The sequence below is a fragment of the Helicoverpa zea genome, chromosome 30, assembly GCF_022581195.2.
Source record: "Helicoverpa zea isolate HzStark_Cry1AcR chromosome 30, ilHelZeax1.1, whole genome shotgun sequence".
NCBI lineage: Eukaryota > Metazoa > Arthropoda > Insecta > Lepidoptera > Noctuidae > Helicoverpa > Helicoverpa zea.
Genome location: NC_061481.1, coordinates 5,088,035 through 5,104,831, shown reverse-complemented (window position 1 = coordinate 5,104,831; position 16,797 = coordinate 5,088,035). Strand labels below are relative to the sequence as shown.

The following is a 16,797-nucleotide window of genomic DNA, read 5'->3' as shown; positions in this document are numbered from 1 at the left end:
ATCGTATTCCAATGACATTCGATTGGTTTGCGATTGGTCTGCCATTTGGTCTATACGGTAGTTTGCTCTACAATCATATTGCAATCGTAAATAATTTGCAGACAAAATTATTCATTATTGTATCACAGAAAAGGATGAAGCGTTTATTTAAAAGCAAAATAGCGGAATGCCACATACGCTTCAATCGTAATTGAGTCATGATTGGATCTCAGTCGGATGTGAATCGTATGTCGCTTGAGTAAAATTAGTAGAATCGCGCCCCTGCTTGTAGGTCAAAGCAAAAGACGTTGGGCGTAATCAGAACGATTAGTTATTAGAACTAACTAGGCGTTCGGGTACTTAGTCAAATCAAAACCAATCTGTCAAATATTGGTCTTGATTTATTGATTTTATTTTGAACAAAATGGGCTGGTTCCATAGAAGACGTGTCAGAAGGGTGCTAGTAACGTTCCTCGTCCCCCTCGCCCCGCATGTTGTCGCTACTTTCTTAGGAGATCTTGCGTTATGACATCTTCGCTAGTCATTTTGTTCTCTGATTGCTGCCGATTTCAAAAGAATGAAGAAATATTTGCTCCAATATATGTATGTATATACTTTCTTATGTAACTGCTATAAAATGTGTAATACATAAATATTTTATAGGTAGTTTACTCAGTAGCTACTGTTTTTATGTAAATTATATTTGTGAAAGCGTGTAGTGCAACGATGTTGAAAATTGTTGTAAATGCGTTCATTTTATTTAGTTTTAGTAAGTATTTGTTTATTTATGTTTATTTATTTAAGCTTATGCAACAAGATCCCAAGAGAACTATTTACCCAGATGCAGATAAAAAGCTCATATTCTTTCAGCTCCATCAGCTTTTTTGTTGTCCCATTTCATCATCATCATCATCATCAGCCTATCGCAGTCCACTGCTGGACATAGGCCTCTCCAAGTGCACGCCACTGAGATCGATTTTCGGCTTCCCGCATCCAGCTCCTGCCAGCCGCCTTGCGCAAGTCATCACTCCACCGTGCCTGAGGACGTCCTACACTACGTTTGCCGAGGCGTGGACTCCACTCTAGACTCGTTCCCATTTCAAGGGTGGTGATATATTTAGAAAAGTTTCATTGGTACGAAGAATCAAGCACAGATAAAAATATTAAAAAGACATAACACATTCAAAGTAGGCTCTTTTTGAAAGTTAGTTTCACTTGATATGTGTTTTTGCTGGAAATAATAAATGGCAAACTCCCCAGCAACACAATTCTGTCAGTATGGTTTGAAGAACTGGTTCCATCAATCCTATTCTCGTACTTGAAGCGTACTGTGCAGGCGGACTCGGGTTCGATTCACGGGTCGGACCGAAATCGCTTTGTAGCTTATAGAAACTTTTACAAAGCAGTCTGGAAGTTGGTAATTTACATACCCGGGCATTGGAAAGCATATTAATGTCCGTCTTGAGCCTCATCTCTCCGGTGATGTCCGATTATCGTCCCATCGCGCTATGAGAGTGAATGAATAGTGAGTGCACCTGTGTCTGCGAAAATCTGGTGCACTATAATATGTCCTGCGAAGCTAGCTGAATCAAGGGGTATTGGGTTGCCCGGGTAACTGGGTTGAGGGGGTCAGATAGGACAGTCGCTCCTTGTAAAACACTGGTATGCAGCTACATCCGGTTAGACTGGAAGCCGATCCCAACATAGTTGGGAAAAAGGCTCGGAGGATGAGGAGCTAGCTGATCTCATTATATGAGAACAGCCGCCGTGGCCTACAATCGGCTAGGATAGGCTTACTTGAGATCCTGGTACTTTAACCACTAATATTTCTTCTAGTATCACCTTGTTTGATGACCGGTGGCGGTAGAAAGTATGACGTGGAGTCAGAAGCAATGAAGTTGTACGGAGAAGACTTTAAGTCTGTGCTCAGAAGATTCAGAAGAACGCCCGACTATCTCAAGATATTGACTGACAAGGTAAGGTTGTTAAAAAACTATTTAAAAAAAAGTACTTCGATAGTATATTTGAAACTTTCTCGAAAGTCGCGCAAAACCATATCCCAATCGGTTCAGTCAAACGTGAGAAACAACTTACATGCGCAGGAGCAGGTCAAACTGACAATCCGCTTTTTTTTAAGTCGGTTAAAAATACTCGTTTTGCGCAGTTGGTCTTAACTGTAGATAAGTGACAAATGGTTAACTTCAGGAATGTTCAAGTACGACCCACCCGCTTTTGAAAAACATATGATGATGATGATGATGTCCTCCTAGCCGATTATCGGCTACGGCGGCTGTTCTCATGTAAGGAGATTAGCCAACTGCGCAGGACATATTATAGTACACAAGCATTTGCGCAGACACAGGTGCACTCACTATTCCTTCACTCTCATAGCCCAATGGGACGGCAATCCGACACGACCGGAAAGAGATCAGGCGCAGGACCGACATTTACATGCTCTCCGATGCACGGAAAAACACATGGATTATAATATACTAGCGACCCGCCCCGGCTTCGCACGGGATAACAGTGTTTCCCCACTATTTAATGTACGTTATTATACATATAAATCTTCCTCTTTAATCACTCTATCTATAAAAAAACCGCATGAAAATCGGTTGCGTAGTTTTGAAGATTTAAGCGTACAAAGGGACATAGGGACAGAAAAAGCGACTTTGTTTTATACTATGTAGTGATTATTTTTGTTTAAGATGGACGATTTAAAAGTCTACGTAAGAGAAATGAGTGCTCAAGTGCTGAATTATATTCATTCAAAAATGGTGCAAAGAGTGAATGATTTAGTTGGAGTCACGAGGCCTTTTGAGGATGCTACTTCCCCAGCCCCAGGAGCTAATATGTAAGTACTAGCTATTGCCTGTGACTTCCGGCAGATTAGATGGCACTATATCATCCTCCGAGCCCTTTTCCCCAACTATATTGGGGTCGGCTTCTAGTCTAACCTGATGTAGCTGGGTACCAGTGCTTTACAAGGAGCGACTGCTCTATCTGACCTCCTCAACCCAGTTGCCCGGGCAACCCAATACCCCTTTTTTTTTTTTTTTTTTTTAACGACGTCAAAAATCATCAAATGACCCCTCCCGCTGTGGGTTAGCAGCGGTGAGGGAGTGACAGACTCTTACTGACTAAAAACCGTCGTGTTTCGTCGTAGGCCTTTTATGTACCAGGGCCGCGGTAACTCTTTCGAACAACCCGCAGCAGAAAGTAGGACTTAAGTTTAAAGGACAATGGGCGATTACGGTCCAAATGTCCACCACGAACGAAACCTATTTGGCTAGATAGCCCGTTAAATATAGAACATTTTTTGTTATGGAAGTAAAAAAAAATATAATGCCAGAAAAAAGTTATAGCAAAATCAAATAATACATTTTATAGATTTTTTCAATTTCAATTACTTTCCGTGATGTTCGATTTTCGTACTTTCTGTAACTTCTGACAAAATAGAATTGTTCATTATTAGAGAGAAGACACCAACAGTTACATCGAACTTTCTTAGATCCAGGAACAGCTGAGTATATTCAAGTACTTCTGGCGCCTCAATTGGTTAGTGATTCGTACATCCATCGGGCAAAAAAATATGGGCTGTTTATGTGCAAATGTGTCTTACTCATCTTAGTTTTAGATAAAGTGCGGAAAGGGAAGTGGAATAAAATAAAAAATAATTATGATAACATACAAAAACTACCGAAAATTAAGAATACATTTTTGGCTATAACTTTTTTTTGGCATTGTTTTTATTTTACTTTCTTAGTAAAAGTTACTCTAAATTAAGTGGACTATTTAATTATATAGGTCTCGTTCGCGGTGGACATTTGGACCAAACTTCATACATTCTTGCCCAATCTCCTTTAATATTCGTTTTTGTTATGATATTTCGTAAATCTGCGAATAGGTTGTTAATTAAACGAGGAACTAGGTAAGATGTTGTCCGCTCACCAGTACTCTCTGCAGCTTTTAGAATGCTGATATAGGATTGGGAATGTAATTACCAACATCCTAAATATACATACTTACAATGTCTTGTTAAGTTGTATCATTAATTACAAACTTTTGTAGTTTATAAATGCTATGTATATGAATGTTTTTGTTGTAATTTTTAAATGGTAATAAATAATAAAAACAAAAAAAAAACTAAGTATTATAAATCCCGACGTTTTGGATCCTTTGTTAGGTCTTTATCCTTTGAGCAGTCTGGATGTCGAAGTGTTCGGGATTAAATAGTATTAATATAACCTCGATAAAATCCTTTCAGGTACTACCACTCTTATAATCGAAGACAGGAAGCCGAAGGTGAGGCTGGAGAAGGTGGAGACCCCGGAGAGCCCGATCCAACAGACCCTGAACCAGGGGACCCTGTAGAAGGAGGAGAGGAAGATTTGCAGCATATGAAGGATGTAAAGACCCTGGACAATTATAAGGCGTTCAACGCTCTTCTCACGACTCAAGAGAGAAACAGTTTCAGAGATGTTGGTTATGAGTTCGCTGGGTAAGTTCCTCCTCATTACCTGATTATATATCGGCCACGGCGGCTGTTCTCATTTAAGGAGACAAGCCAGCTGCGCAGGACATATTATAGTGCACAAGCATTTGCGCAGACACAGGTGCACTCACTATTACTTCACTCTCATAGCGCGATGGGACGGCAAACCGACACCACCGGAGAGAGAACAGGCGCAGAACCGACATTTACTTGCTCTCTGAAATACAAAATCTCGTAAGAAACTAGCGTCGCTGAAATGCAGGTGTTAGGGGGACGAGGAACTTTATTGCTAGGCTTACTTTGGGGCAGTTTCGTGTAGTCAGAAGCCAGTAAGACTGACATCATTCTAACCATTCGGGTTGAGGGGGTCAGATTGGGCAGTCGCTCCTTGTAAAGCACTGGTAATTAGCTACATCCGGTTAGACTGGAAGCCGACCCCAACATAGTTGGGAAATAGGCTCGGAGGATGATGATAACTTTGGAACAGTTAGCTGATCTGCTTATATTAGAGCAGCTGCCTTGACCAAAACTGGCCTTGGACGTCATTATAATAAAACCCACTATAGTAGGTATTTCGTAATTTTTTCTCACCAGCCAACTGATTCACGCCATCATTACCAACATGGGTCCCGTGGTGGAACCGCAGCCGAAGTCCACCAAGCTACCCAACGGAGGAGACCCTGAAAAGTTTGATAAAGGCACCACTACTGAACACCCGCAAACTCATGAGGTTTGTACATTATAAACCGACTTTCTAAAAACGAGGTTCAACTCTTTATCATCATCAGACATTGACTACTTCGTTGGTCTGGCTGTCGCAAGCGTGGCTACGGAGTACGCCGAGGTCTCGGGTTCGATTCCCGGGAAATTTAAAAATGTTGGGGTCGGCTTCCAGTCTAACCGGATTCAGCTGAGTAGGTACCAGTGCTTTACAAGTAGCGACTACCTATCTGACCTCCTCAACCTAGTTACCCGGGCAACCTGATACCCCTTGGTTAGACTGGTGTCAGACTTACTGGCTTTTGACGACCCGTGACGACTTCCAAGGATGTTCAATGACAGCCGGGACCTATAGTTTAACGTGCCATTCGAAACACAGTCACCGGTGTCTAAGATATACTTAGAAAGTACATACAAACTTAAAAAAGTTGCATTGGTACTTGCCTGACCTGGAATCGAACCCGCGCCCTCACACTCGAGAGGTTGGTTCTTTGCCTACTAGGCCACCACGACTTTTTTTTCGCTAAATCTAATATCGTAAAATCACTTTGTGGATTTTAAGGCCCCAGTACACGTTGGCCCAAGTGCGGCCAATACACGCCATCACCAATGTGTACACGGGGTATTGGTGCAGGTTGGCGGACATTTGTCAAGGTTGGTGCGCATTCGGCGAGTTGTCGGTTTTTTGGGCACACATCAAAGGAATCGTGGCCCAGCTTGGCGTGTGGTGTTTACACATTCGGCCAATGTTTAGCTCGTCACCGGCCGCTGAGGATAGTACACTTTTGTGTTGCGTATAACAATAAATAAAGTAGTAAATATAGTAGTGTAGTATAATATAAATATAGTAGTACAGTATAGTATAAATATAGTAGTGTAGTATACAATTAAACGGCCGTAGCCGTAACTACCTCGACGTCCATCGCAAGTGGTTTGCCGGGCAGCAATGAGCCATGTGCCAATGTGTAAACACCATTTAATCGTGGCCTACATTTGTGCATTGCAAAGCTTGGCCCAACACAGGCCAACGTGTACTGGGGGCTTTAGAAACTTTCGACCCGACTCGGGAATCGGACCCGAGACCTAAACCCAAAAACTACTCAACCGATCATCATGAAACTTTGTATACATATTCTTGTATTGCCTACACTAGAAAGAAAGGATACTTTTTATCGAGACACCATGCGGGCGAAGCCGCGGGCGGAAGCTAGTAATATTATAAAGTTGAATTTGTTTGTTTGAACGCACAAATCTCGGGAAATTCTGGTCCGATTTGAAAAATTCTTTCAGTAATAGATAGCACATTTATCGAGGAAGACGATAGGCTACTTTTTATCCGGGTTCATGGACATGCGGGTGAAATCGCTGGCAAAAGCTAATTTTAGGTTATACTGACATTTTGTATTTTTTGACAGGTGACAGCTGCGTCGACGGCCGGGGAGACTCACGAGCCTTTGCCACCTGAGGGTGAAGAAGCTACCACGCCAGAGACCTACAGATTCAGGTAGGTACAGAAAGTCCATGTGAATATACCCTTATTGAGAGTTGTCTACACTGTGGTAGTGTAGTATGTATTTTTTACCTTCGGTTTCGGAATTGATACAAAAGTATTAAACTTAAGATTATTAAAACTTTTTTTTACTGAAGTGCTATATTTGCTAAATTATATTTTATTACAATTATGTTACGCAGGAACTTTTGTGATAACAAATTGTTTTCAATAAATGCATATTAAATTAGAAATAATACATATTCGACGAATGAGAATAACGAAAATAAACTAAAATGCCTCCTACATTAAAATTTTATCGCGGACAAAAAATATACACGTCAACGCGACTTCACAGCTAGCATGTGTTCGCGCGGTGGTTGCAGTGTCGCGGACATGTTAGTAATGTTCGCGCGCAATGTGTTACTGTTTGCTAAAGCGAGTACATCACGAGACAAAGTGTCATTTTTTGTGCACGGGTTTACGGAGTTCGTTAATGTTCTGACATCGAGAGTGAAGGAATAGCGAGTGCACCTATTGACTTGTGCACTTATGTCCTGCGCAGCTGTCTTATCTCCTTAGAAAGAGCCGCCGTGGTCAATTGAAACTTCTGGGGCACGATTCTGCTATTTTACTTAAGCGACATACGATTCACATTCGACTGAGATCCAATCACGACTCAATTACGATTGAAGCGTATGTGGCATTCCGCTATTTTTTCTTTGAAATAAACGTTTTTATCCTTTTCTGTCACTTAATAATGAATAATTTTGTCTGCAAACAATTGCAATATGATTGTAGAGCAAACTATCGTATAGAGACCAAAATCACCAAAATGGCAGACCAATCGCAAACCAATCGAATGTCTTTGGAATACGATTGGTCTTATTACTTAGTAGCAGAATGCCCGATATGGTTAAAACTGCTATTGCGATTCAATTTTGACGTTATTAACTTAGGAGAATCGGGCCCCTGGCTACTCGTAACGATTGCCAATGACAACCGGGAGCCACCAATTTATCATGTCTTCCGAAACACGGATGAACTCGTCATGACAAGATTTTAAGACCTTACGATCGATCCACCCATACGGCTGTTAGTTAGCCACGAGCTCTTCTCCTTTTGTATATCGGGTTTGTCGTACCTAATCACATTAAACCCTATCACATATACTTTATGCTATTCTATATGATTAAAAAAAAACCATCCAAGTGCGAGTTGGACTCGCGCACGAAGGTTTCTGTACCATTATTTAAAATTAGCAAAAACAAACACGTTTGTTGTATGGGAGCCCCCCTAAATATTTATTTTATTTTAGTTTTCAGTATTTGTTGTTATAGCGGCAACAGAAATACATCATCTCTGGAAATGTCAACTCTCTAACTATCATAGTTCATGAGACACAGCCTGGCGACAGACGGACGGACAGAACAGCGAAAACAATAGGGTCCCGTTTTACCCTTTGGGTACGGAACCCTAAAAAAGTAACCTACACCAGTGGTTTACCCACAGGAGTCATTTTTCGGTTTCATAATTTTATTTACAACATCATGTGTAAAGCAGAGATAAAGTTAGGAGTATCGAATGTTTTGACCAGTTGACAGCTGTCAGTTTTCAAGAGAGAATTTGTTTGTAATACTGGACCATAATATGGTGTTCCAATTCTCGCACATTTATGTTCTATTTACTTTGTTTGAAAAAATATTTTTTTTTTATAATTTTTTTTTCTTTGTGCTAATCGACATATATTAACGTATTTAATTTAATGTGATTAGGTACGACCATAGATGTAATATACTAAACAAGATTGCGCACGCTCAAAATATATATTTACGAAAATGAACTCTATTCTAACGCAATAAGGTACTAAATTAGTTGCATAATACACAGAGGCAAATCCGAGCCGAGAGGGATAGTTAGAACGGAGGCCGTTTGTCTCTTTCTAACACCTTGCCAGCATAAAAAAATGTGATCAACAGTTTTGTCTTCCCAAAAAAACAATTGAATCACTTATATTTTTATCTTATTTTAACAATTATAAGTTAACAAATTAATAACAATCGCATTAATTTATTCGTATTTATTCTTAAAACATAAACAACATACATTTTTATTTTGCTTTTTTTATTTTCTAGCGGTAACCCTGAACATTCTTGGCGCGTAATCAGCATTTAAAATTTTATTTATATTTTTTGTATTAAATCAATTTAAACTATTAAAATGGTGAAAAAGTGTTGCGTTTATACTTGTAAAACTGAATCCTATGGTGGTTGTAATATATCGTTCCACAGGTTAGCTAATAATAACATTTTAGTAAATCAAACAACTAAGGTGCCCATGAATTCTTGTAATGAGTCAAAATATGGGTGATGGATATTAAAACTGTTGTACTATTGTTATAGCTACCCAAAAAATGAAGAAAGGCGACATAAACGGCTCAGCAGTCTATATGTTAAGCAAAAAAAAAAAAAAAACAGTCTTCACTTCGAATCTCCCTGCTTTTATACTGCTAATTCCCGCTAATTATTAAAAGCCTATATTAGTAATTTAAGGTCACAAACTGCGTAAGTTAAAATTTCAATACCAATCTGTGTTTAATAATCTTAGCAAATTCGGATTTGTCTCACATAGCTTAATCTCATAGTCACCCTATTAGAAAGGGACAGACGGCCTCGGTACTAACTGTTTCACTCGGCTCGTTTTTTGGGTAAAGGTGCGCAGTCCTGTTTACTAATATTATGTCTATGGGTACGACACACTCTGCATGTATATAATTTTTGTATTGTAGGTACTTAAAGTAACGATTTGAAAACAAAAATATGTATTTTTTCAGGAGCCGAAATCTATCACGATTGATGAATGACGGAACTTATTAAATACATTTTTCAAATAATTCCAAAATGGATTTGAATCGTTATTTTTTGTATTTGTGATAATATTTTTGCAAATATAATAATATAACTGTTATATTTTGTGTATTATTTAGGAAGGTGATCTCAAATTACGTAATTTTTTAACACTTTAATTTTTTAGCACCGTGTAGACGCATCCTTAAAATATTGTTTTTCATGTCTAGCACTGCAAAAAAGCCTCATTTGATTGCGAAAGCTCTTTACTTTACTGGATAACCGACAAAACTCAAGTTACGTACCAGATTTTTATGAGAATATTTTACATCAATCTGGGGCCCGATTCTCCTAAGTTAATAATGTCAAAATTGAATCGAAATATGATCGCAATAGCAGTTTTAACCATATCGGGCATTCTGCTACTAATACAAGATCAATCGTATTCCAACGACATTCGTTTGACTTGAGATTGGTCTGCTATTTTGGTGATTTTGGTCTATACGGTAGTTTGCTCTACAATCATATTGCAATCGTAAATCATTTGCAGACAAAATTATTCATTTTTAATGACAGAAAAGGATAAAAACGTTAATTTCAAAGAAAAAATATCGGAATGCCACATACGCTTCAATCGTAGCTGAGTCGTGATTGGATCTCAGTCGGATGTGAATCGTATGTCGCTTAAGTAAAATAGCGGAATCGTGCCCCTGATGATGATGATTCCCTTCTATCGGATTATCGGCCGTGGCGGCTGATATAAAGAGATTAGCCAACTGCGCGGGATATATTATAGTGCACAAGCATTAGCGCAGACACAGGTGCACTCACTATTCCTTCACTCTCATAGCGCGATGCGACGGCAATCCGACACCACCGGAGAGTGCTCTCCGATGCACGGGTGTATCAATCACCAATTTTCAGGCTCCGGGCTGCAAAGTTTCTAAAAACCTACAAAGCGATTTCGGCCCGATCCGGGAATCGAATCCGAGACCTTGTGCACAGCAGCCGCACTTGTGACAACTAGACCAACGAGGCAGATATTAAGCTGTGAAGTAAAAAAAAAAACAACGAATTACTTTTATCACATTCACAAAACGGATGATTTTTTATTTTTTTTACAGAAAAAGAATAACACCTGACAAAAAAAATAAAAAACTGAATTAATGAAGAAACAATATACACAAGAAATACAAGAAAAAAATTATTTTAATATATATTTTATAATATTATATATTGAATACCAATAAACAGTAAAAAATTACTAGTTGGATGAAGTTTTTTTTTCTGCTACAGATTTTTTAATTTGGGTTTTTATTTATGACTATAAATATAGTGAAAAGATTATATATAAATAAACATTTTCTTAATACTGTAAATATATCGTTTTGATTTATTATACAACCAATTTAAAATTCATAATAAAAAGTACCTACATATCTATATTTTTTTTTTGCAAAATTTTTGCATTTTTTTTTCTAAAATATTTTTATATTTTTTCATAAATTTTGTTCCCACAGACGTCTATATGAAATTATGAAGGAATTAAGGGATGCTGGCCGATATGTCTAAAGCTGAAAACTATTACACTTAGAATTACCATTAAATTCGGATCGCCAAAGTTAAATTTCCGCCAAATCCGGCGATTGGAAATAAATATTATTGAACACATAAAGCATTTTATTTCCTTCTAATCCAATAAAACACATTTTTGCAATTGCAAAATGTGTAAAACTCAGCGCCTAATAGAGCGTCTTTTTCATAACTTAAATATTTCATATTTCATAACTCCCTTCCTATTCATGTCATCTTTTAGGCAATCCATCCATCTTTTCTTAGGTCTTCCTCTTCCTCTCCATTCATCTACATTCATACTTAGCACACACTTTGTTGCATACGTATCATGTATCCTCATTACATGCCCATACCATGACAATCTTCTACTTCTCATCTTTTCTGTAACTGGCGCAAAAGTTTTTATATATTCTTTTATATATTTTTCTCATTGGAAGATAGATAATTTCCATGTACCAAACTCTTAATGATTAGAGTAACTTTTTTGCATGTCAGCGCCTAAGGGTGCCAGAGTAATCTCTTAAGGGTTTTCCCAATATTCAGTCTACGTTTTGTTTTACTAGAGATTGTAATTTGCCATATCTTGAAATCAAAATCAAAAATCATTTATTCAAACTTGGCTGCAAGACAGCACTTTTTGAACGTCAGGAATTTACAAAAGACAGCCCCCAAAACCCCTCACCACTTCCTACGTGTTGTTGCTGGGAAGAAGAAGTGGCGCAACAAACTCCCCAGCAACACATGTCTGTCTGTAGGCTAGAAGAACCTTGTATAGGGCTCATGTCAAAATTATATCTCCAGTTAGCAAATAAAAAGATAGATGGTATATTATTGAAAGTGGCCGTTTATAGTCCTGACGAGATCATTTAATAAAATCGATTTTTTCTCTCGTTTCCAGGGGTGAGTCTAACTGGAAACGAATTGAGAAGTTCTTTTCGAAATGGTCTTAAATCCCTGCGAAGGAGTTCAAATGTTTATGTTAGATAAAGTTTGAGTTTGTCAAAATAATAGATAAGTGCTTAAAACGGTCAATAACGACTTTTTTTTATTTAAATCAGTCCTAACTTGTCTAAATACATACTCTAAAAAGAAGTTTAACATTTTCCGTCTTACCACAAAAACTTTTAAACGTCAGTTTATGCCTTGTCTAAAAAAATGTCAAATTATGACGTTGACATATGGTTCATTTTGCAGCCAAAATTTTATTAGACAAGTGTAAAACAGGGGTTTAAGTTTTTGTAGTAAGGCCATTAGTTTTCAAAGCGAATTTTAGAGGAAATAACAGAGCATGCACGATCTACATACACTTAGTATTTCATCAACCGATCTTCTTCTTCTTTCGTATCGATGACATGTCTTATAGTGAGACTACACTTTGTCAGTCCAATATGCCGCCACAGCGAGAGCACGGCCGGATGTACTCATGAGGTCATGCCGCGAGCAAGTTTCAGGGCACATTGGACATGCGATGAGGTGGGACATGGTCTGCACTCGCACCCAAGTCCGCCCTACCCGTGAAATCCCACCAAACCGATGAATTTAAGCCACTCGCTTGTAAAGGACATCCGCTACTATTTCGGCTTGAACTGTGGGGAACAGCTAGTTAAATATGAATATACATTATGTAGAATCTATCTAAAGTTCGTCATACAGTGTGATATACTGCTAAACTGACTGATATACCTTCTGCTGCTCGAAGAGTAAACTCTGGCGCCCTCATTCCGGCAAATTCAATTTCTGGCAATCAAATTCTGGCGATATGAGTGATAATTCTATCCATCTTATTATGTGCGCTCTATGGTTTTTAGTGTTCACAATCCTGCCTGACGGGTGCTGACGTGGAAAGATGTATTTAGCATAACATATATTTTTAGAAACGATCAAAACTATAAATTAATCATAGGTATCTGCGTAGCCTTTTCCCAACTATATTGGGGTCGGCTTCCAGTCTAACCGGATGCAGCTGAGTACTAGAGTTTTAGAAGGAGTGACTGCCTATCTGGCCTCCTCAACCCAGTTATTATACGTAACTAGGCAACCCGGTACTAATGGAAAGGCCAATGTAACATTTTCTGACTCCCTTTAACGTCTGTCAAAGATGTTCAAATGACAGCCGGTACCCACCAATTTAACGTGCCTTCGGAAACACGGAGGAACTCGTCATGACAAGATGGTGACCGCGCCAAGCGTTGCTTGACCTTATGATCGATCGACCCGTGCGGCTGTTACTTAGGTACATGCTGAAATTCAATTATGAAAACGTAAGAATTTCTTAGCGATTAAATAACATGAAAAAATCATGCGTAATTATGATTACCAACTATGTGAAACAAAATGAGACTTTAACTTACGGACGTAGAGTGCAAATTCGCTTGCGTCTATAGTAATAAATCGTTTTAAAATAAATGTTTGAACATATGTTTCTTTAGTACGCATTTCATTCAATAATTAATTTATTAATGTTTACAAGGTCTTCTTAGGTATTTAACCCTTATTTCGACAGAGAAGGCGATAGTGAACTTATTAAAATTTTATTGTATAACATAGTTTCCATGGTTTTTCTGAACCTCCAAAAAACTAAAAAAAAATTCTACCCCCCACCCTTATGGAGAAAAGCGATGTCCGCCACACCGGACATTATCGAAACTTAATAAAAAAAGTGTTAAAAGGACTTGTCCGTCCTAGCGGACTTAATCGAATACGTGAATGAAGTTGCATAGTATATAAAGTAAAAGAATATGATAGTAAAAAAGCCTTTATTTTTTATAAAAGTACAAGGAAACTGTAGGGCCTGTGTTATTTTACATGAAAGCTCAAAAAACAGTTGCGAGGATTTTTGCCCTTCACAAAACAAAGGCGTGTATCACATTTCAGGCAGTAAACCGTAGTTTTTTTACCGCCCATATTCTTGTTATACTCTTTCACAATATTGGGATAATCAACATCGACTTTCCTCTTGGCATTCTTGCAATATCTTTTAATCCTGCTAACTGGTTCAGCGTCAGTATAGGAACTGATGAGAGTAGCAGCTTTGTTCTCATGCCACCTCACAACCGACAACTTGTTTTTGTTACAGACGGTTTGACTGAAAGATCGATCCCCTTGGTTTCTTTTTAGTGCCTTTTCGCTACTCAATTTTTCTTCGGCTCCTTTGAGGCGGTTGCTTCTAATGGTACCTACAGAAAAAATACCATAATTTTCACGCAACAGGTAAACAAGTTCAAGTGATGTAAAAAAATTATCGAAACAAACCGTTGCTGGTTTCCTGCTGGTCATACCATATTTATTTCGACAAGGTCCGCCGTGACGGACAAGCTATAAGACACAATAAATACAGGTGTTTCGACGAGGTCCGGTGTGGCGGACAAGTAAAAAACTCGATAATTATTATGAATAACGTAGGCAAAAGCTATGGAATCGTATTATTTGAACATTAAAACACTAAATTCACAAAACACAAATAAAAATCTACGCAGAAATCTATCAAAAAATAATGTTTTTTAATAAATTACCTGAAAGACTCTCTTAGTGCGCGGTTTCGCCGACATTTTTTCGCCAATTGTCAAACTCTGTGTTGTCACAAGCATAATTTATTTTTCTTTTAAAATTTAAACGACCTCCCAATAGCTTAGTTGTTTTTTTGTTGCAAAAATAGAAATAAACGGGGTGGTGGATTTTTTTAAAGTACTTGTCCGGTAGTACGGACAAATTCGAAATAAGGGTTAATAATGGGCTCGGACAAGAAAAATAATTGCTAATAATATGTATATCTAATTCGGAAGCCTTTCCCAACTGTGTTAGGTTTGGCTTCCAGTCTAACCGGATGCAGCTGAGTACCAGTGTGCCAGATTTCTTACTATACGTAGTAAATACATGTATTTGTGACGTTTATGTAGGCGTAAACTATTTATTTATTTAATAGTGTCTTGTGTGTTCTGTGTATGTAACTATGTACACATACACAGAACATAGACAAGAAGAAAAAAAAAAGAATAAATAGTACAAAAGCACAGCTTAGGTATTTCATAAGAAATCTCTAAATTACTTTACTGATTGAGATTCCTTTTAAATAGCGAAAGGTTGACACCTGGGTAGTTTATTTTGAAAAGCTAAGTAATTTTCAAAAAATATGGGTGTAACTATGGGGTTACAAATTCTACAAATGAGATAATGGCGTCCGCGGCCGATTTCGGCCACGGCGGCTGTTCTCATTTAAAGAGATCAGCCAGCTGCGCAGGACATATTATAGTGCACGAGCATTTGCGCAGACACAGGTGCACTCCCTATTCCTTCACTCTCATAACCCGATGGGACGGCAATCCAACACGACCGGTAAGAGATCAGGCGCAGGACCGACATTTACGTGCTCTCCGATGCACGGGTGTATCAATCACCAGCTTCCAGGCTCCGGGCTGCTTTGTGAAAGTCTTCTAAAACCCACAAAGCGATTTCGGCCCGACTCGGGAATCGAACCCGAGACCTCGTGCTCAGCAGCCGCACTTGCGACAGCTTGACCAACGAGGCAGTTACAAATGAGATACTTAGTGAATGACTCACCAAACAAAGAGAAGGATTCGAAAGTACGGAATCGATGTGAAAAATTATTTCACTGTTGTAATGTACACTATTCTCGAGTAACATAGGCTACATTTTATCCAGGTACGCGCAGAATTTCCCCCATTTAAACATGGGGAGTAGCTAGATATTTTTTCATCTATTTAAATCATAAGCATATAAATACCATGATTTTAATCGGTACAATTGTTTAAGCATTTCGTCTTTGTTAGCTACATAATATTTAGTTAGCAAAATATGTTTCGCACTGAATGATAATGACGTCATAAGAAACGTGACTCGTTTTATGTCAAGTCAGAATTTTTCAAATGGGAAATGATTTAAGCAATACAAAATACAATATAGGTTTAATAGTTATCGCCAAAAATATTTTTCATCATGCGAGCGGATTAGCAAGTTGAAGTGGCAATGGGCAGGCCATATTGCTCGCAGAGCAGATGGCAGATGGGGCCGAAAAGTGCTGGAGTGGAGACCACGGACTAGCAAGCGCAGCGTAGGACGTCCACCAACGAGGTGGACAGACGACCTTATAAAGGTCGCCGGAAGACGCTGGATGCAGGTCGCTTCCAACAGGTATCTGTGGAGATCAAAGGGGGAGGCCTATGTTCAGCAGTGGACGTCCTATGGCTGAGATGATGATGATGATGATGATGATGAGCGGGAATCCATGGAAAAAAACTCAAAACATAATAATTGGAGGTAACTTCGAATAGATTTTGAAATTCATTTTACCCATAGGACCTGTCCTGAAGCTAAAGGTTAATACGTGTCACCCTACCAACATTGTGACAGCAAAGGTTTCTAAGACTGTTTGTTTCTCTCTAACAACAACTGGACAGATTTTAATGAAACTTGGTAACAGTCCTACTAATAAATATTTATATAATGTTTGTAATTCCTTCAAAACTTCATATAATTCGATTCAATTACGCAGTAATTGCAGAACGTGCGTAGATTTGTCGTCCACGGCGGCTGTTCTGATGTAAGGAGATCAGTCAACTGTGCAGGACATATTATAGTGCACGAGCATTTGTGCACACACAACGGGATACAATTAAAACCATTGTTGGAAGCCAGAAAATAACGATATTATTTTTATTTAGGGAACCCTGATAAAA

At 38.5% G+C, this 16,797-nt stretch overlaps 1 protein-coding gene and 1 long non-coding RNA gene across 2 annotated transcripts; one reads left to right on the top strand and one right to left on the bottom strand.

The window, feature by feature from the left end:
- The first annotated feature begins 1,728 nt into the window (after positions 1 to 1,728).
- On the top strand, positions 1,729 to 6,702 carry LOC124644386. Its single transcript, XM_047183698.1, has 5 exons — positions 1,729 to 1,955; positions 2,688 to 2,833; positions 4,247 to 4,480; positions 5,069 to 5,204; positions 6,610 to 6,702. Exons 1-5 carry the CDS (start codon positions 1,830 to 1,832, stop codon positions 6,700 to 6,702), a joined length of 735 nt encoding a protein of 244 aa, XP_047039654.1. The 5' UTR covers positions 1,729 to 1,829.
- A 7,144-nt stretch (positions 6,703 to 13,846) lies between these two features.
- LOC124644707 lies at positions 13,847 to 14,817 on the bottom strand. Its single transcript, XR_006986098.1, has 2 exons — positions 14,617 to 14,817; positions 13,847 to 14,280 (listed from the first exon to the last, which is right to left on the bottom strand). It is a non-coding gene; the product is annotated as an uncharacterized LOC124644707 (long non-coding RNA).
- Between the last annotated feature and the right edge of the window lie 1,980 nt (positions 14,818 to 16,797).